This window comes from Ustilago hordei (genome assembly GCF_900519145.1).
Source record: "Ustilago hordei strain Uho2 genome assembly, contig: UHO2_contig_11, whole genome shotgun sequence".
NCBI lineage: Eukaryota > Fungi > Basidiomycota > Ustilaginomycetes > Ustilaginales > Ustilaginaceae > Ustilago > Ustilago hordei.
This window is the reverse complement of record NW_024545272.1, coordinates 416,200-431,701: the sequence shown is the minus strand read 5'-3', so window position 1 is coordinate 431,701 and position 15,502 is coordinate 416,200. Positions and strand designations below refer to the sequence as shown.

The 15,502-nt window shown below is 50.7% G+C and overlaps 6 protein-coding genes and 1 non-coding gene across 7 annotated transcripts; 1 reads left to right on the top strand and 6 right to left on the bottom strand.

Moving 5' to 3' along the window:
• Positions 1–48: 48 nt before the first annotated feature.
• On the bottom strand, positions 49–1,212 carry UHO2_04968 (uncharacterized protein; the record flags this gene model as incomplete). Its single annotated transcript, XM_041557499.1, has 1 exon — positions 49–1,212. The coding sequence occupies one exon, from the start codon at positions 1,210–1,212 to the stop codon at positions 49–51; it is 1,164 nt and encodes a 387-aa protein (XP_041413433.1).
• Positions 1,213–2,478: 1,266 nt separating this feature from the next.
• Positions 2,479–2,550, bottom strand: tRNA-Thr(AGT). The gene has a single exon. It is a non-coding gene; the product is annotated as a tRNA-Thr (tRNA).
• A 260-nt stretch (positions 2,551–2,810) lies between these two features.
• On the bottom strand, positions 2,811–4,245 carry UHO2_04967 (uncharacterized protein; the record flags this gene model as incomplete). Its single annotated transcript, XM_041557498.1, has 2 exons — positions 2,811–2,902; positions 3,006–4,245. The coding sequence occupies 2 exons, from the start codon at positions 4,243–4,245 to the stop codon at positions 2,811–2,813; spliced, it is 1,332 nt and encodes a 443-aa protein (XP_041413432.1).
• Positions 4,246–5,187: 942 nt separating this feature from the next.
• UHO2_04966 (putative U5 snRNP 100 kD protein) lies at positions 5,188–7,263 on the top strand (the record flags this gene model as incomplete). The annotated part of the gene is made up of 1 exon (XM_041557497.1): positions 5,188–7,263. One exon carries the CDS (start codon positions 5,188–5,190, stop codon positions 7,261–7,263), a length of 2,076 nt encoding a protein of 691 aa, XP_041413431.1.
• A 145-nt stretch (positions 7,264–7,408) lies between these two features.
• Positions 7,409–9,688, bottom strand: UHO2_04965 (uncharacterized protein; the record flags this gene model as incomplete). The annotated part of the gene is made up of 1 exon (XM_041557496.1): positions 7,409–9,688. The coding sequence occupies one exon, from the start codon at positions 9,686–9,688 to the stop codon at positions 7,409–7,411; it is 2,280 nt and encodes a 759-aa protein (XP_041413430.1).
• Positions 9,689–10,484: 796 nt separating this feature from the next.
• Positions 10,485–13,514, bottom strand: UHO2_04964 (uncharacterized protein; the record flags this gene model as incomplete). Its single annotated transcript, XM_041557495.1, has 1 exon — positions 10,485–13,514. The coding sequence occupies one exon, from the start codon at positions 13,512–13,514 to the stop codon at positions 10,485–10,487; it is 3,030 nt and encodes a 1,009-aa protein (XP_041413429.1).
• A 354-nt stretch (positions 13,515–13,868) lies between these two features.
• On the bottom strand, positions 13,869–14,864 carry UHO2_04963 (uncharacterized protein; the record flags this gene model as incomplete). Its single annotated transcript, XM_041557494.1, has 1 exon — positions 13,869–14,864. The coding sequence occupies one exon, from the start codon at positions 14,862–14,864 to the stop codon at positions 13,869–13,871; it is 996 nt and encodes a 331-aa protein (XP_041413428.1).
• Positions 14,865–15,502: the final 638 nt, after the last annotated feature.

The following is a 15,502-nucleotide window of genomic DNA, read 5'->3' as shown; positions in this document are numbered from 1 at the left end:
CATTGTTTGTGTGGTCCAATTCTTGAGACACAGCGATAGAGCAATCCTTCAGTTCAAAGTCATATACTTCTCTACGCATTCTCGCCAATCTTGTTCGCTTAATCTGATCACAAGATGGTCCTTCTTCTTTCCGTTCGTGTGGCCATTCGTGTAAGCGTTGGTGTGTCCATTGAGATTGGCACTCACCGCATTGCTGTTGGCGTGCCCGTTGGCTTTCCCATTGAGATGCACAAAAGTCTGTTGAGCCTTGAGCCGATCAAAGGCACTCCACCACCAGGAGTGGATCTCAGCATCTGGATCGATCCCCTCTACATTCTTCTTTCCACCAGGTCTGCCCAGAGTCCAAGGCTTGTCTAGGATATAGTGAACATTCATCGCCTCTTCATCTGACCAAATGTTTGGATGAATGATACGGAGTTTCTTGAGTGCGTTGTATTTGTATGGCAAATATCTAATCTTTCGGGATGGGGAGGAAGAGGTGAAGAAGTCTGCTAGGAAGTCTTGGTCTGGGAAACGGTATTCGGGAATGCGAGGATCCGTGTTGATCACTTGGATCATTTCCTTCATTGTGCTGGAGGAGGGGCTGAGGATTACGAGACCAGAGTTGATTAACCTTTTCGGTCGGGGGCAGGTATGAGTTGGCTGTGTGACAGTAGAGGACGAGGATGCGGAGGGGAGAGTTTGGTCTGTATATCCGCAATTGGCAGGGATCCATTCAGGAGGATAAGTGGGGATTCGGTTAGGGTTACATGTGCAAGCCCAGCTGGCTCCGATCCATTCTGTTTCCCCCTCCTCCTGTCCCTTATTGCCGAACACGTAGGGGTCAGAGAAGAGTTCGTCCATGTTGCTCCGCACCAACATATCTGAATCCACCAATGCAACTCGTGAGAACTCGGTGAGTTCGAATGCTCGCAACTTGGTCCAAACTTCGTTGAACCTCGCATAAGCCAAGCCAGTAGCTGTTGAGGCAGGATAGAAGGGTTCAACATCCCGAATGATCGCCTTGCCTTCCGGAAGCATGGTCTTGAGGATGGTTCGTGCCCGAACAGAGAGTTTCGAAGTAGCCATAATGACCAATGGATATTCGGAAGCATGTTCTACGAGTAAGGAATGAGCGAATACCACCAGACCGGGCAGAAGGTATTCGGAAGTGAGCAAGGTTGCCCAAGCACACGAAGGTGTGGAAAGGGCGGATTCTTCATCGATCGACATCGTGTATAGTCTTTCCCGTTGTTGCTGCGGATGAAGTTGGTGGTGGTGGTGGTGGAACGACGAGAGAAGATAGAATCATACAAGCAAAATGGGTGGTTGAGAAAGGCGGGAAGAAGTCGGGAGAAGGAAGAGGTGTCTTATGTCTCTCTCTCCGCGGTTAAACAAGGCAAGTAAGTCGAGGATGCATCATGGTTTCCTTTCGCAGGGTCTCAGGTGAGGATAGCTTGCAGCCACACAGATCGGACACACGCTCTGCTGATCTTCCGCTGCACGAATGCACCTCCATCTCTTCGCTCCTTGCCTGTCAAGTTGCTGTTCATCTTGGATTTCTCAAGAGATTTCCTGAAAGTTGAAGATACGTCGATATTTCTAGGGGATGACATGTTAGATCGAGAGTATTCGGGGCCCGGTTAGATAAAACAGGGTGCCAACGGAGATGAAGATAGATGCAAAGCTCATGGGAGCACATGCAGCCTACTCTCGAGGCTTGATACCCAGATATGCAGGGGTACGTTGACAAGGCAATGGTTATGAGGTATTGGCAAGGCAACGGTTATGAGATATTGGCAAGGCAACGGTTATGAAGGGTGGCCCCACTGGACGCACGGTTCGAAGATGTGACTCGAGGAGCGAGCATAGGCAGCTGTGAAGGTGTATATACTTGCGTTTTGTAGCTCTTCCCTCGAAATGACAAGACCTTTTGTTCAGACACACGCGACTGTAAAGAGCGCCTGACAGTGGCCTCGGAAGTGGTGTATCTAATTTCAACTCTGAAATTTGTCCCGAATATCATCCACGGACTCCGGCACCACTCGCCAAGAATAGCAAAAGTTCAGCCCCGGCACTTCGAACAAGGCTCCGCCGGGAACAGCAACGTGACAGCGAGCATTAGGAAGTCTCGTTTTTGCTTCCAGCAGCGCTTTGAGCGATGATTGCATAGCAGCTCGATGGGATAGAAGCGACTATATGAGCATGTGTGACAGCTATGAAGTCTATTGAGGTTGGCGAGGCTTGCCAAAAAAAAAAAAAAAAAAAAAAAAAAGCTGAAATCACATGACCTCCTTTCATCGCTCTAACATGTCCGCCAACCTCGCTCATCGCCGCCACTCATCATCACCCATCAACACTCCTCATTCCACATACGCACATACAGACCATCAGTGGAAGCATATATACCTGGCATTGCTTTGTCATCTCCTAGAATAACAATTGCTATCTACTTACCTCTCACTTGTGCGTTCCTCAACAAAAATAAAAATAAAAAAATGCCTCCTAGCCGACTCGAACGACTGACCTCTTCATTACTAGTGAAGTGCTCTACCGCTGAGCTAAGGAGGCCATCTATAGATGTTGTTGCGCGTTTTGCATAAATGAGCCGACGTTGTATTTAATCCTTCTGCATCCACAAACTCAACCTTCTTTTTTTTGCCTCGCTTTTCGACTTGAACGGTATCCATATCATTTCATGCTCCGTGCCACGACAAGACATATCAGAGCCGTAACAGCCATCAAATGCGAACAATCGAAGCAGATCTGTTTAATGGATTCAGGCATAACATGTAGACATCATCGAGCAACAAGTAGACGTGTTGTGCTGATCAGAACTTGCTCTGAGGACCAACGAGCTTGAGCTGCTGTCGAACACCCAAGTCGATCATGACATCTTCACTGCCACCGGGCACAGTGAGAGCTGTTTCAACACAAGCGCGGCAGAAGAAGAGGAGGAAGGAGCTTTGTGAGTATGTCGACACATTCACTTACGAGTCCAAACTTGTGATGTTGATTAAACTTACCCTTGACCTCACGCCAAATCCTCTCGATCCTCTCACCAGTTCCGCCCTTTGTCAGACCCATACCACCCAACAATTGCACTGCCTCCCTCACAACTTTCTCCAACACAATACCGGCATGAGCCTTCAACAACGCACACGTACCACCTGTCAACATGTTCGACTGTGGAATGGTCATGTTGAGTTGCTGGAAAACGATCGATTCGGTCCAAGCCTGCAGTGCTTCCACCTCCCTCGCCATGTGACCAATCTTGTGTCGAACGACGGGTTGTTCGATGAGCTTCTTACCGAACACTTCACGACGACGACAGTGGCCAATGGCGTCTTCCATGCAAACTCGGGCGTAGCGCAGAGCAGTGAAGGCGATCGTCATTCGTTCGTGGTTGAAGTTGAAGAAGACAAGTTTGAGCCCCTCGCCTTCTTTGCCGATAAGATTTTCGACTGGAACTTTGACATCGTCGAACTCGACGATGGTCGTGCCAGATGCTCCGCCGGGAAGCATTTTCATCTGTTTCGTCGTGACACCGGGACCCTTGGGGATGAGAAGGAGGGAGATGCCTGACGAGTCACCTGCGTTGCCTGAAGTGCGGACTGCAGTGGTGAACCAGTCAGAGTAGATACCGTTGGTGATCCACTTTTTGCTACCGTTGACCAGATAAAACTTGTTGCCATTCTCCTCGATGAGCTTGGCTTCAGTGCTGAGATTGGCGACATTGCTACCAGCAAGAGGTTCGGTGATAGCAAGGCAAATCTTTTTACGGCCTGAAAAGATCTCCGGAAGCCATTTCTGCTTCTGTTCATCCGACGCAAAGTGCATGAGAGGCCCCGACCCATATGTAAGCCCACCCACAAGGCCCATCAGGACGGGAGAAGCACATCTGTTGAATTCATCCCAGATAATGTAGTCGTGGATGTTGTTCCACTCCTCCATCTTGATTCCGGCAGGCAATCCTACACCGACGCTCTGAGCGATCTTGGCGATTTCAGGATTGACATGAACACCAATGGCGAAAGCAAACAGGACACCGTCCTTGGCAGCTCGCTTATAGGCATCATCGTCGAAGATGACACCAGCTTCTTCGTATTTGGCGCCAAGCTTGATGAGAACTTCTTCACACCAGTTTCGGGACCATTCGCGGAGGTGAACGTAGGAAGGGGAGCCAAAGATAGAGGAGGGAAGACCTTGGATCCATGGTGCCTCGGAGAAAGGGACTGTAGGCTTCGTGAGTTTGGTGGAAGACATGGTGGCGGTGTATGCTGCAACTCTTGTTTGGCTAGGTCAAGCGGTCACTGAAAATCTACGTCTTTTGCTGCGTTAGCCCGCAGTAGGGTTCGGTTGCGACAGTGTTGTCTAGGTGATGGAGGAGAAAACAGTGTCGAGGGACAGAGGCGGTAGTCAAGATGAAGGATTGTCGGGAAGGGAAGAGCACGGTCAGGTTCGCACAGACGTTTAGAAAGCCACAGCCGCTTGCTGCTTTGCGGGGGCCTGAGCGCGATGTAGCTTGGTTTCAAAGGTGGTTCCGGTCGAGGTATGCAACCGAAAGCCGATGGGACCCTGATCTCGCTTGCAAGAATAAACCGTCTCCTGTGTAGCTTTTTGGGGCCTAACAATTGGAATGAGGCCCGCGGAAGTCGGACAACTAGATACTTCCTGCAGCAGTTGAAAGTAGAAACACCACTTCGTTGGGCCACAATCAGGCTTCCTTCGGACAGGTGTGTAGCTGCTACAAGTCTTAGTTATTACGAAAGTATGGAGGCTACAAAACATAAGTATATATACCTTACCACCGCTCCTGACACTCGCTGTGTTGTTTCAGGTGAGTCGAGTATCCTTTCCCACAAAATTCTAGACCATCTGTCCAGCGGCAAGCCCGTTCATAACCGTTGCCGTGTGAACGCACCGCTCGGCATACCTCATATCTCAGTGTCAACCATCGAGAGTAAGCTGCATATACGTTCCCACGAACTTGGCCCTTATCTCGGTCCTGCCAACACCGCGCTTAATTTCGGTCCTCTGGTCCCGAATACTCCGACCTAACATGTTAGATCCTGGAAATATCGACGTATCTTCAACTGCAGCTCCACATGCAGCCTTGCTTTCATCTTGACACAGGCTGGTCAGCATCTTGAATCCTCGCAATCATCAATCTGTTTGAGGCCCAGCTGCCATTCTCTCCACGGCACCATGTCGAAGCAACCGCTTTCAGTAGCCGAAATTCTCGAGAAGCAGAAGCACGAGTCAGCACTCAAACCTCGTTTCCTCTCCAAAGCTGAACGCTTGGCCAAAGCACAACGCCAGAAGGAGCAGGAAGAACAACAACAAAAGCTCAAGCTGGAAGAAGAGCGAAAGCGGCGGCTTGAGTTCGAGAAGCAAGCTCGCTCTGTAGCCTCTTCCTCGTCGTCTTCTTCTTCATCAAGACGACCGACCGGGAGAGGTGCGGATCGGTACCACAATCAAGACAACGGCGAGCTCGATTATGGTAGTGCTGCCGATGACCGCTACAACGGCAGAAGAGCTAGGGATGATGGAGACAGGCGCAACGGCTATCGGAGCACGAATGGTAGCGGTACAGCAAATGGACATCATCAAGATGCTACCACATCAAATGGCACAGAAGCGGACAGCAACGTCCCCTTAACAGAATCCGAACAAGCCTCCATCCGACGCCGATACCTTGGTTTCAAAGATGACAAAAAGAAACCGAAACGCAAGCCCATGGACAAAAAGTTCCTCTTCGACTGGGGCGAGGAAGACGACACAGCCACCGAATCTCTCGCTGTCCAGATCCAGTCCGCGATTCCACAACGCAATGGTACCTCATCTGCATCACCCGCACGCTACGACCCACTAGACAAACGATTCGACGAGAAGCATTGGAGCGGAAAGTCTCTTTCCGAGATGAAAGAACGTGACTGGCGTATCTTCCGCGAAGACTTTGGTATCTCGGCCCGAGGAGGGAACATTCCTAAACCTCTTCGATCTTGGCGGGAGTCCTCCATCCCTGCTACGATCCTTAGCACTATCGAAGAAATTGGCTACAAAGAGCCATCGCCCATTCAGCGGCAGGCCATTCCTATTGGGTTGCAGAACAGAGACCTGATTGGTATTGCAGAAACTGGTTCGGGTAAGACGGCATCGTTCTTAATCCCTCTCCTTGCGTATATCTCTAAGCTGCCAAAGCTAAACGAACACACGAAAGCGCTCGGACCACAAGCACTCATTCTAGTACCAACTCGTGAGTTGGCACAACAGATCGAAACAGAAACGAACAAGTTTGCAGGTCGACTAGGCTTAGGCTGCGTTTCGATCGTCGGTGGAAGAGATATGAACGATCAAGCGTACGCTCTGAGGGATGGAGCAGAGATCATTATCGCTACCCCTGGTCGGTTGAAAGACTGTATAGAGAGGCATGTGTTGGTGTTAAGTCAGTGTACATATGTTGTCATGGACGAAGCGGATAAGATGGTTGATATGGGATTCGAACCGCAGGTCAACTTCATTTTGGACTCTTTGCCAGTGTCAAACCTCAAACCCGATTCTGAAGTGGCAGAGGATCCAAAAGGAGACGATGTAGTTGGGCGATACAGAGTGACCATGCTTTACTCTGCAACTATGCCACCTTCCGTAGAGAGGATGGCTAGAGTATACCTTCGTAGACCAGCAACTATCACGGTTGGTGACGCGGGTCAAGCAGTAGGCAGTGTAGAACAGATCGTCGAATTCGTTCCATCCGAAGAAGCACGTCGATCTCGCCTCATCTCTATCCTCCAACGCTCCTCCCATCTCGTCCCTATCATTGTGTTCGTAAACCAAAAGAAAGCCGCAGACCAACTCTCCTCCTACCTAACCCGCCAAGGCTTCTACATCTCAACCCTCCATTCAGGCAAAACTCAAGAACTTCGTGAAGAAGCCCTAGCACACCTCCGCGATGGCACAACCCAAATCCTTGTTGCAACCGATCTGGCAGGTCGTGGCATCGACGTTCCCAATGTTGGGTTGGTAGTTAACTTTGCTATGCCAAACAATATCGAAGCGTATGTCCACAGGATTGGCAGGACGGGTAGAGCAGGAAAGAAGGGTACTGCAATAACGTTCTTGGATCAGACGGATTCGGACTTGTTTTGGGATTTAAAGCAGGAATTGACAAAGAGTAAATTGAGTACTGTGCCACAACAGTTAGCGAGACATCCTGCTGCTCAGCATAGACCGGTGAAGGATGCGGGGGGAAAGAGAAAACGGGAGAGAGAGGACGAGGGTTGATGCTGACGTAAACTCCAAGCTTAGGGTGGCGAATGCGAATTAGGCTCACAGCTATATCGAATCAATGACGTAGCATTTGCATTGTGAAATCTGTACGACGTGTGACGGTTGTGTGCTCTACCACTTCTTTGAAAGCTTCTGATAGTCACTTCTTCTGCACGACTAGCAACTTGTCCCACCAGCCCATATCCAGCTCGGGTAGATCGATTTCTTTGTTGTCTCCTTCTGCTATCTCTGCCGACTTTTCGGCAGCAACGTTGGCCTGCTGCTCCGAGTACCATTTGACAAACCAACGGAAGAACTTGACCGACTCCTGCACCTTGTTCGCCATCCAACATGTCTTTGCGAGGAGAAATAGCGCTTCACCCTGCACTCGCGTCTGCATCCGCAGAACTACTTCGTGTGCGATGGCCTCATCGTCCGAGAAGGTTGCCTTGTCGTCAGGTGCATCAGCTTGGCCTGTTTCGACTGCTTGCGTGTTGACTGACTGTTCCTCAGCTGGCGGCCTCGGGTTCTCGCCCGTACCGGACTTCTTGCAGCCACCCTTCTTGGGCTGAGCGGCGCGGGTGTTGGGCTTGAGCGCGTTTGATACGAGATTCAGCTCAGTCTGAGCCTTCACCAGGTCGTTGAGTAGCAGATGCAGCGTACCAAGTACGAGACGAAGACTGGTCCTGCGTAACGCCTTTTCGGGCGCATCGTCGCGCGTCACTTGCTGCAAGTCAGGTAGAGCCAATACGGCGCTCAGCGCCTTGACAGCGTCTTTGAGCTGAGCCTTGTTCTTGGCGCTCAGCGCCTTGGTAGTTTGCTGGTGCGACTTGGCGAGGCGGTCGAGAGTGGGGACGTGGTCTTGGCTAGCGGAGGCGACTGCAGCAGCAGGTGGTAGGCGGAGTGTTTCGCGTAGAGCTCGATGAGGAAAGGGAAGCGCGAGCAACGAATCGACCATTAGTCCAGTTACGAGATCCGAGCGGAAGAAGGGCGACTCGAGGATGGTCTTCTCGCGAGGCTTGTTGCCTCCCTCTGCTTTGGGCTGATGAGAGCCGTTTGCTGTGGCAGGAGTTGCTTCCGTAATCTTGACTTTGCTCTTAGACGTAGACGGTCCTGGAGTGGCGAAAACAGCGGGAACGGCAGTGTCGGTTGGAGCTTGAGGCGGCGACCCTGAGCCAGCAGAGTTCCTTGAGAGATTGCTGTCGGTGGAGTTGGTCTGTCCAGTCTCTTTAATGAAAGCATCCAGTCGAGCTTTGGCGCCCGTCAGCTCCTTGGTGATGTCGGGCTGGTCCTCATCGAGATACAGACTGGCGGACCAGTCAGCCACGGCGCGGTTGAGATAGTTTGATTCGGATCGCGGTCTGAGTGCAGCAAGGCGGAGATTGGTCTTGCCCCGAAGATTGTGAGCATCGATGCGAAGATCGATGTTACGCTGGCCAACGCGCGTTTTTAGGATACGCAAAGCCGAGGATAGCAAATCCTTTGTGCTTTGAATGATCGCCTCCTCGTCGGTAGAGGAGGCCGCCGAATTGTACCGTTCGATGGCGCGCTTAAAGAGGCGTTCCGGATTCGATTCGGGATTGAGCGCTTGAGACAGAGCGACGTCAAGGTCGCGTTCAGCCTCAGAAATTCGTGAAGTGAAAGCTCGTTGCTTTTGAACGTGATCGATGCAAGCTGCCCTGATGTTCTGACTGGTCTGAATGAGGTGAACAGGGTCGAAATCGGGTACAGCCTTGGGTACGGCAGAGCGGGTGCTGCCGGTTCGGTGACCCCAAAAGCTGGAACTCGGTGCATCGATATTGGGGGGAGGCGCGGGTTTATGGCGAGGCTTAGCGTGATGTTGAGATACGAGGCGGGCAAGGTCTTCGTTCGAGAGCAACTTGAGGAGGGCAACGTCGGCTTGGGCACCGAGCACGAACTGATGCTCAAAGCGACTGCAAGCCTCTACGTAGGCCATGCGCGTCTTTTCAAGCGACATCTTGAAAAGTTCGCCCCATTGCTGCTTGGCGCTCGTTTTGGGGCGCTGGTGCCAATCAGGGTCGTCGCCAATGAGGCCATTGTTGCCTTTTTGTTCCTCGACGTACTTGTAGATGTCGGTCGTGTCGAGGTGGAACTTGGCGAGTGGAGAGGGTGGTCCCTCCCTATCGAGATCAAGCTCGATGGCCTTGACAGCAGCTTGGATGTCATTCGTGTCGATGTTGCGGGCGAGGTAGTGGTGCAAGAGCGAGACGAAACGACCAAGGGCCCGATCACGTGCAGCAGACTTGCGTTCGAGGACGAGAGCTTCGACCTCCTCCTCTTCCTGCAGTTCAGCGATGGCTTCGGGAGTGTAACCCTCCTGAACTGATTCGGTGACATGCCAGTAGACGAAGGGCTGGAGGCCTTGCTCGAGCTCTGCGTAGACGGCGGGCTTGGCGCACTTGCCAAAGACAGTGTCCATTGTGAAGGGTTCGGTTAGATTTGACGTTTTCGCACAAGGAGGTGCGAGCTGTGCGGTGGTAGCAAGAAAGCAAGTGATGGCTTAAAGAAATACAACTGTTTCATATGAAACGGTTGAGATCTCCTGTTGCGCCATTGTGGTCTGCTGCGAGTCGTGTAGTGCGACGGTCCTGCGGAAGAAGAAAGCCGTGTTGACCCGACAAGCTCCTGCCGAAGCTTGTTGGGGACTGCAAGAGTGCCTCCACAGGGTTGCAGGCTCTGCGTTCACTTTGTTGCGTGTCGAGGTGAGATGAAACGAGTTGTTGAGCTCTTTGACAGGTTGTCGTTCAAGGCGAAGTTAAGAGTATGGAGCTGCGCATTGTCACTTGACACTTTCACGCCCACTTTTCCGCCGCACCAACACACGCAAGTCTTGGTCTGTTGCAGGTCAACCTGATTTTCAACCACTAACGTTGTTAGATCGCCTCGAAGAAAGATCACGTGATGGGCTTCATCCAAGTCAGCCAAAAAAAAAAAAAAAAAAACAAAAAAACAAAAAAAAAAAAACAAAAAAAAAAAAAGTCGCGGTGAACCTCTACAGCGCGTGAACTGCAACACTGGAGGCTCAGGGAGCGAGAAAGAGAGAGAATTGAAGATAACAATTAATATACGGCGTTATCGGGGTCACGATCAGACTCCCTTTGCCACAGCCGTATGTTCTATGTAATGCTTGGTTTTCTTAGTGTGAGACTAAATGACAAACACATATATATACTCCATTCACTGCTCTGATCCCATCCGAGGCAGGGTGTGTTCCTTCATTTGTACCCCTGTGTTGCTATGATACCGGGTGCCACTGTGCTGTCACCATGACAACAATTGCGTACCTCATTGTGCTCCTCGCTTATGTGAGCCTCCCGTATCTCGATGTCTCGGCCGTAACACGTGCACCTTGCTTGAGATGCCGACGCATCTTCAACTCCCCCCTTCGGCGGGATCTCCAGTCCTATCATCCTAGCCAATCGTGAGGTGTTAAGACCCTGTAAGGGTTTTGTCAAGACATCTGCAACGTTGTTTGCCGTTCCGACATATTTGATCTCCACATCGCCCTCTTGTACGTGATCGCGTACGAAATGATACCGTGTGTCGATGTGCTTTAACTTCCAATGTTTGGCTGGGTCTTTACTCACCTGTATGCACCCCTGGCTGTCTGTGTATAGTACGGGCCGAACGCCCGTGGCCTCCAAATCCCGGAGCAAATATGAGAAGAATAAGGTTTCTCGTACCGCTTCGGAAGCAGCGACAAACTCTGCTTCGACTGCCGACAGTGCCACACACTTCTGAACGTGTGATTTCCAACTCACCGGACATCCATACACATATGTTATCGACCCCGAGGTACTTCTTCGTCCATTTGTGGGGTCGGATGCCCAGTTTGCGTCGGTATACGTCGTTACCGGTGTATCCGAGTGCTCGTTTGTCTCTCCTCCTAGGTGCAACTGATATTCGTTCGTTTGGTTCAGGTACTTTACCACGTGGACAGCTGCCTTCCATGCACTGTCGATCGGGATCGACATATATCGCGCCAATACGCCGACAGCAAAGGCAATATCTGGTCGGGCTGTGTTGGAGACCCATAATAGTTGGCCGACCAATTCTTGATACCTCTTTGCTCGCTTAGGTTCACATCGCTCGCCTCCGGCGGTGTTCGCTACACTCAGCATGGGTATCCAGGATTTCTCGTTTGCTCCTCCTAACCATTTGTTCACCATTTCCTTGATGTATGCCGTTAGACTCAGGGATATCCTCCTCCGTCTTCTATCACGTATAATCTTGATACCCAGAAATTCTTTGATCCTTCCATTGTCTTGCGTCTCCCATTTGTCCATGATCTCCCGCTTTGCGCGGTCTATTTCCTCACGACTGGGTGATGTTATCAGCATGTCGTCCACGTATGCTGTGATGATCGTGATCTTGTCGCCTGTCCCTCTTGAGTATAGGCATGGAGCGCTCTGCATGCAATGAAATCCGATCGTCCGGAGGTGTGAGTCTAACTCAATGTTCCATTCTCGGCCCGACTGTTTCAAACCGTACAGTCCTTTCACTACCTTCAACACTTTTCCGGGTGGTATTTCGATTCCTACTGGGGGCTTGAGGTATACATCATGGTGTATAGTGGAGTTCAGGTACGCTTGCTTTACGTCAATAGAATCCATTTCCCAATCTCGTACTGCTGCGACCGCGATCACCCCTCGAATGGATTGGATAGGTGCTACTGGTGCGAAGACCTCTGTATAGTCGATGCCCTCGCGTTGAGTGAAACCTCGTGCCACGAGCCGGGCTTTGAACTTTGTTGGCACGAGGTTTGCATCGGTTTTGATCTTGAGTACCCAACGTGTGTCGACGGTGTTTGCACCCTTTGGAAGGTCGACTATCTCCCATGTGCCCATCGCCTCTAATCCATCCAGCTCCTTTCGCATGGCCTCCTCCCAGTGCTTTCTGTCCTCTCCATTCATTGCTTCATGTATGGTTGGGTCCAGGTTCTTTCTCCGTTCCGGTCGCGTCGCTACGAGTCCATAGAATTCGCTGTCAATTTGAGTTTCGGCGATTGGTCCTTGTTCCATCACCTCTGCTATTCCTTCGCGTAATCTTTCTTCCGAGTCTGACTCCATATCCATGTATTCTCGTAGTGGCTCTTCATCTGTTTCGTCGAATATATTTTCTTTGTTATATCCTAGATCTTCGAGATTTTCTTCTGTCATCGTCATTGGGGGTGCCTTTGTATCAACCGGTCGCCACTCTGTTCTGTCTGACCAGCACTTTGATTCCATGAATTTTGCTGAATTGCTCCAGAAGATGTTCGGATTGTAGTCCGGGCTGTAGAAAAGCCAGCCCTTCCTCTCTAGACTGTACCCTAAGAAAATGGATGCGACGGCTCGCTGGTCCAGTTTCTTGTTGTCCCGTTTAACTTTGGGTATGTTTACCCATGCCAGACAACCAAACACTCGTAGGAGCTTTAAAGCTCGTTCCGGCGACTTGCCAAACATCGCTTGATAAGGGAATTCATTATCAACGCTCGGAGTGAGGTTTATTTTGAACGCTGCAGCTCTGATCGCGTATGGCCAGAACTTCTTCGGTAGTTTCCTCTGCATTAGCAACGTTCTCATCTTCTCTCCAAGGGTCCTGTTCATTCTCTCTACCCGTCCATTTTGTTTGCTGTTGTACCCTACGGTGGTTTGCCACTCTATGCCCTTTTCTAGCGACCATTCTAATGCATCATTGCTTTTCCATTCTGTTCCTTGATCGGATTGGATCGCTTTTAGCTTCCGATCCGTCTGTGTCTCCAGGAACGAAACAATCCTTTTAAGTTGCATAAAGGCATGACTCTTTCGTGTCAATGGCTGTGCATACACATACTTGCTATGATCGTCGACCAGCACCAACGTGCATGTGTACTCCGTCACGTGGGACGAGTCTATTATTAGATCGACGTGGATAAGATCCAGGGGCCCTACGGCTCTCTCGCCGCTACCTTTCCCCATCCGAGCGCTTGTGCTCTTGGATCGTACGCACTGCTCACATGTCAGAGCGGTGTTTGGATCCAATTTCATGGTATGCTTATCCTTTAACTTGTTTGTGATCGCCTTAGCTTTATCTCTTCCTGGGTGCCCGAGACGCTCATGCCATAGTTGTTGCTTTGAAACTTTCGGCTCATTCTTAATATGCTCGAACTCCTCATCAACACCTTCAAACAATGGTGCTGATGTGGCCATCGCGCTTTCTTGCCATGTGTCGCCTCGGAACTCCAGAAGTCCTCGCTCGCGATTCTTTGCAATCTTAAGTGTCATGCCATTTGTTAGGAAAATTTGGCCGCCGGTTGTGTCCAATATCACTCGTGCTCCTTCATCCGTTAATGAATTTGTTGACAGAAGATTAACATTAAGGTGCTTTACATACAATACATTTTGCAGAGAGATTTCCCCGTAATCTGTTGATATGCTCGCATCTCCTATAGCTGCCGCTTCCAAGACCTCGCTTCCGGCGGTAATTATCCGCTTTCGGCAAGTTCTCGGGTGAATGAGCATGCTGTAGTCGTTCACCATATGATAACTCGCCCCCGAGTCCAAGATCCAATGAGCTGTTTCTTTTGGGTTCGAGGGGTCCTGCCATTTCATTGGGAGGGTGAGGGAGCACCACGCTTCCTATTTGGGTTCAGCGAGGGGAGAGTCCTTGGGAATGGTAACCAAGGCGTCGCATTGGCTGATACCATGTCCCGGTCGCTTGCAGATCCAGCATCGGATTCGGCGTGGTTTGCTTGCGTTCCTCGGGCTCGCGTGGCTGTTGTCGGCTTCGGCTTCGGTCTCTCCGGCCCGTTCATTTTGATCGTCGTTGCCGGCGGTTCTAGCGCTGGCTTGTCGGGGGTCGATCCTTTGTGCGGGGACACTCTCGACAGCAGTCTGCCGGATGCTTAATGCGGTGGCAAGGGCGTTGAAGTCGATTTGATGGACGGTGGCAACCGTCTCCTTGTACACCGGATGCCGGATCGTGCATTTCTGCAGGGCCGAGAACAATGTATCATCGGCGAATGGTTTTCCGAGGAGACTGCTTTCAGTTTGTATGGACCGGATCTCTTGGATTAGCTTTCTGGCATCCGAGTGAAACATCTTTGCATCGTTGAGTTGCGAGATAAGCGCAAGTCTGTGGGACGTCTTGGTGGCTTCATTCGTGAGACCGTTTTCGATCTTTCTCCATACTTGGTTGAAAGTAAGGTACTCCTTGATTACATCTAGAACGAGGTAGTTTACATTGTGTTCTCCGGTAGTATCGATTGTTCCACGCAGGGCGTTAATTAAAGCATCGTCAAGGGAGCGGCTCCATTTCGGGTGTTTCTTGTCGTACGTTCCCTCGAGATGTTTCATCGCATGAGGCACGGATCGGAGGAAAGATTTCACGTGAGCGCTCCAGCTATGGTAGTTTCGTGACGTGAGCTTTGGCACAGGTTCAAGGAGCTTTGCTAGGGTGCGAAAGTTATATCGCTTGTCGCCATCATCAAAGTCGGAGTCGGAATCGGTGTCTCCGTCGGCTTCATCGTTGATGGCCTCCGGCTCGTTCTCGCTCGTGGCATTATTGTCGACCCGAACCTGGGTGTTCTTGCCTTTTCTGCTTCCTTTAGTCCTCGTTTCGGTGTCTTCTACCATGGTTGTCGGCGAGTTTTCGGTTAGCTCGGTGATAGCTTCTTCAGACTCTTAATCAATTGAAGATAACAATTAATATACGGCGTTATCGGGGTCACGATCAGACTCCCTTTGCCACAGCCGTATGTTCTATGTAATGCTTGGTTTTCTTAGTGTGAGACTAAATGACAAACACATATATATACTCCATTCACTGCTCTGATCCCATCCGAGGCAGGGTGTGTTCCTTCATTTGTACCCCTGTGTTGCTATGATACCGGGTGCCACTGTGCTGTCACCATGACAACAATTGCGTACCTCATTGTGCTCCTCGCTTATGTGAGCCTCCCGTATCTCGATGTCTCGGCCGTAACACGTGCACCTTGCTTGAGATGCCGACGCATCTTCAACTGAGAGCAACACCTTTTTGTGCAACACAACGAAGAGTGAAATGCAGTCGTAGCATACTGAAGCGAGTCAACTGCAGCTCATCTGCTGCAGCCGGGGGTTCACACTCGTTCGTAGCCTTGTCCACTGACAGTTGAGCGTACGTACAACACCGAACAGCTGAGTGTGTCTCGCATTTTGCTCTTCTCATCTTCATCTTCCATTTTCCTCAACCTTCTTCATCAGCATCAACCTTCCTCATCAGTATCAACCTT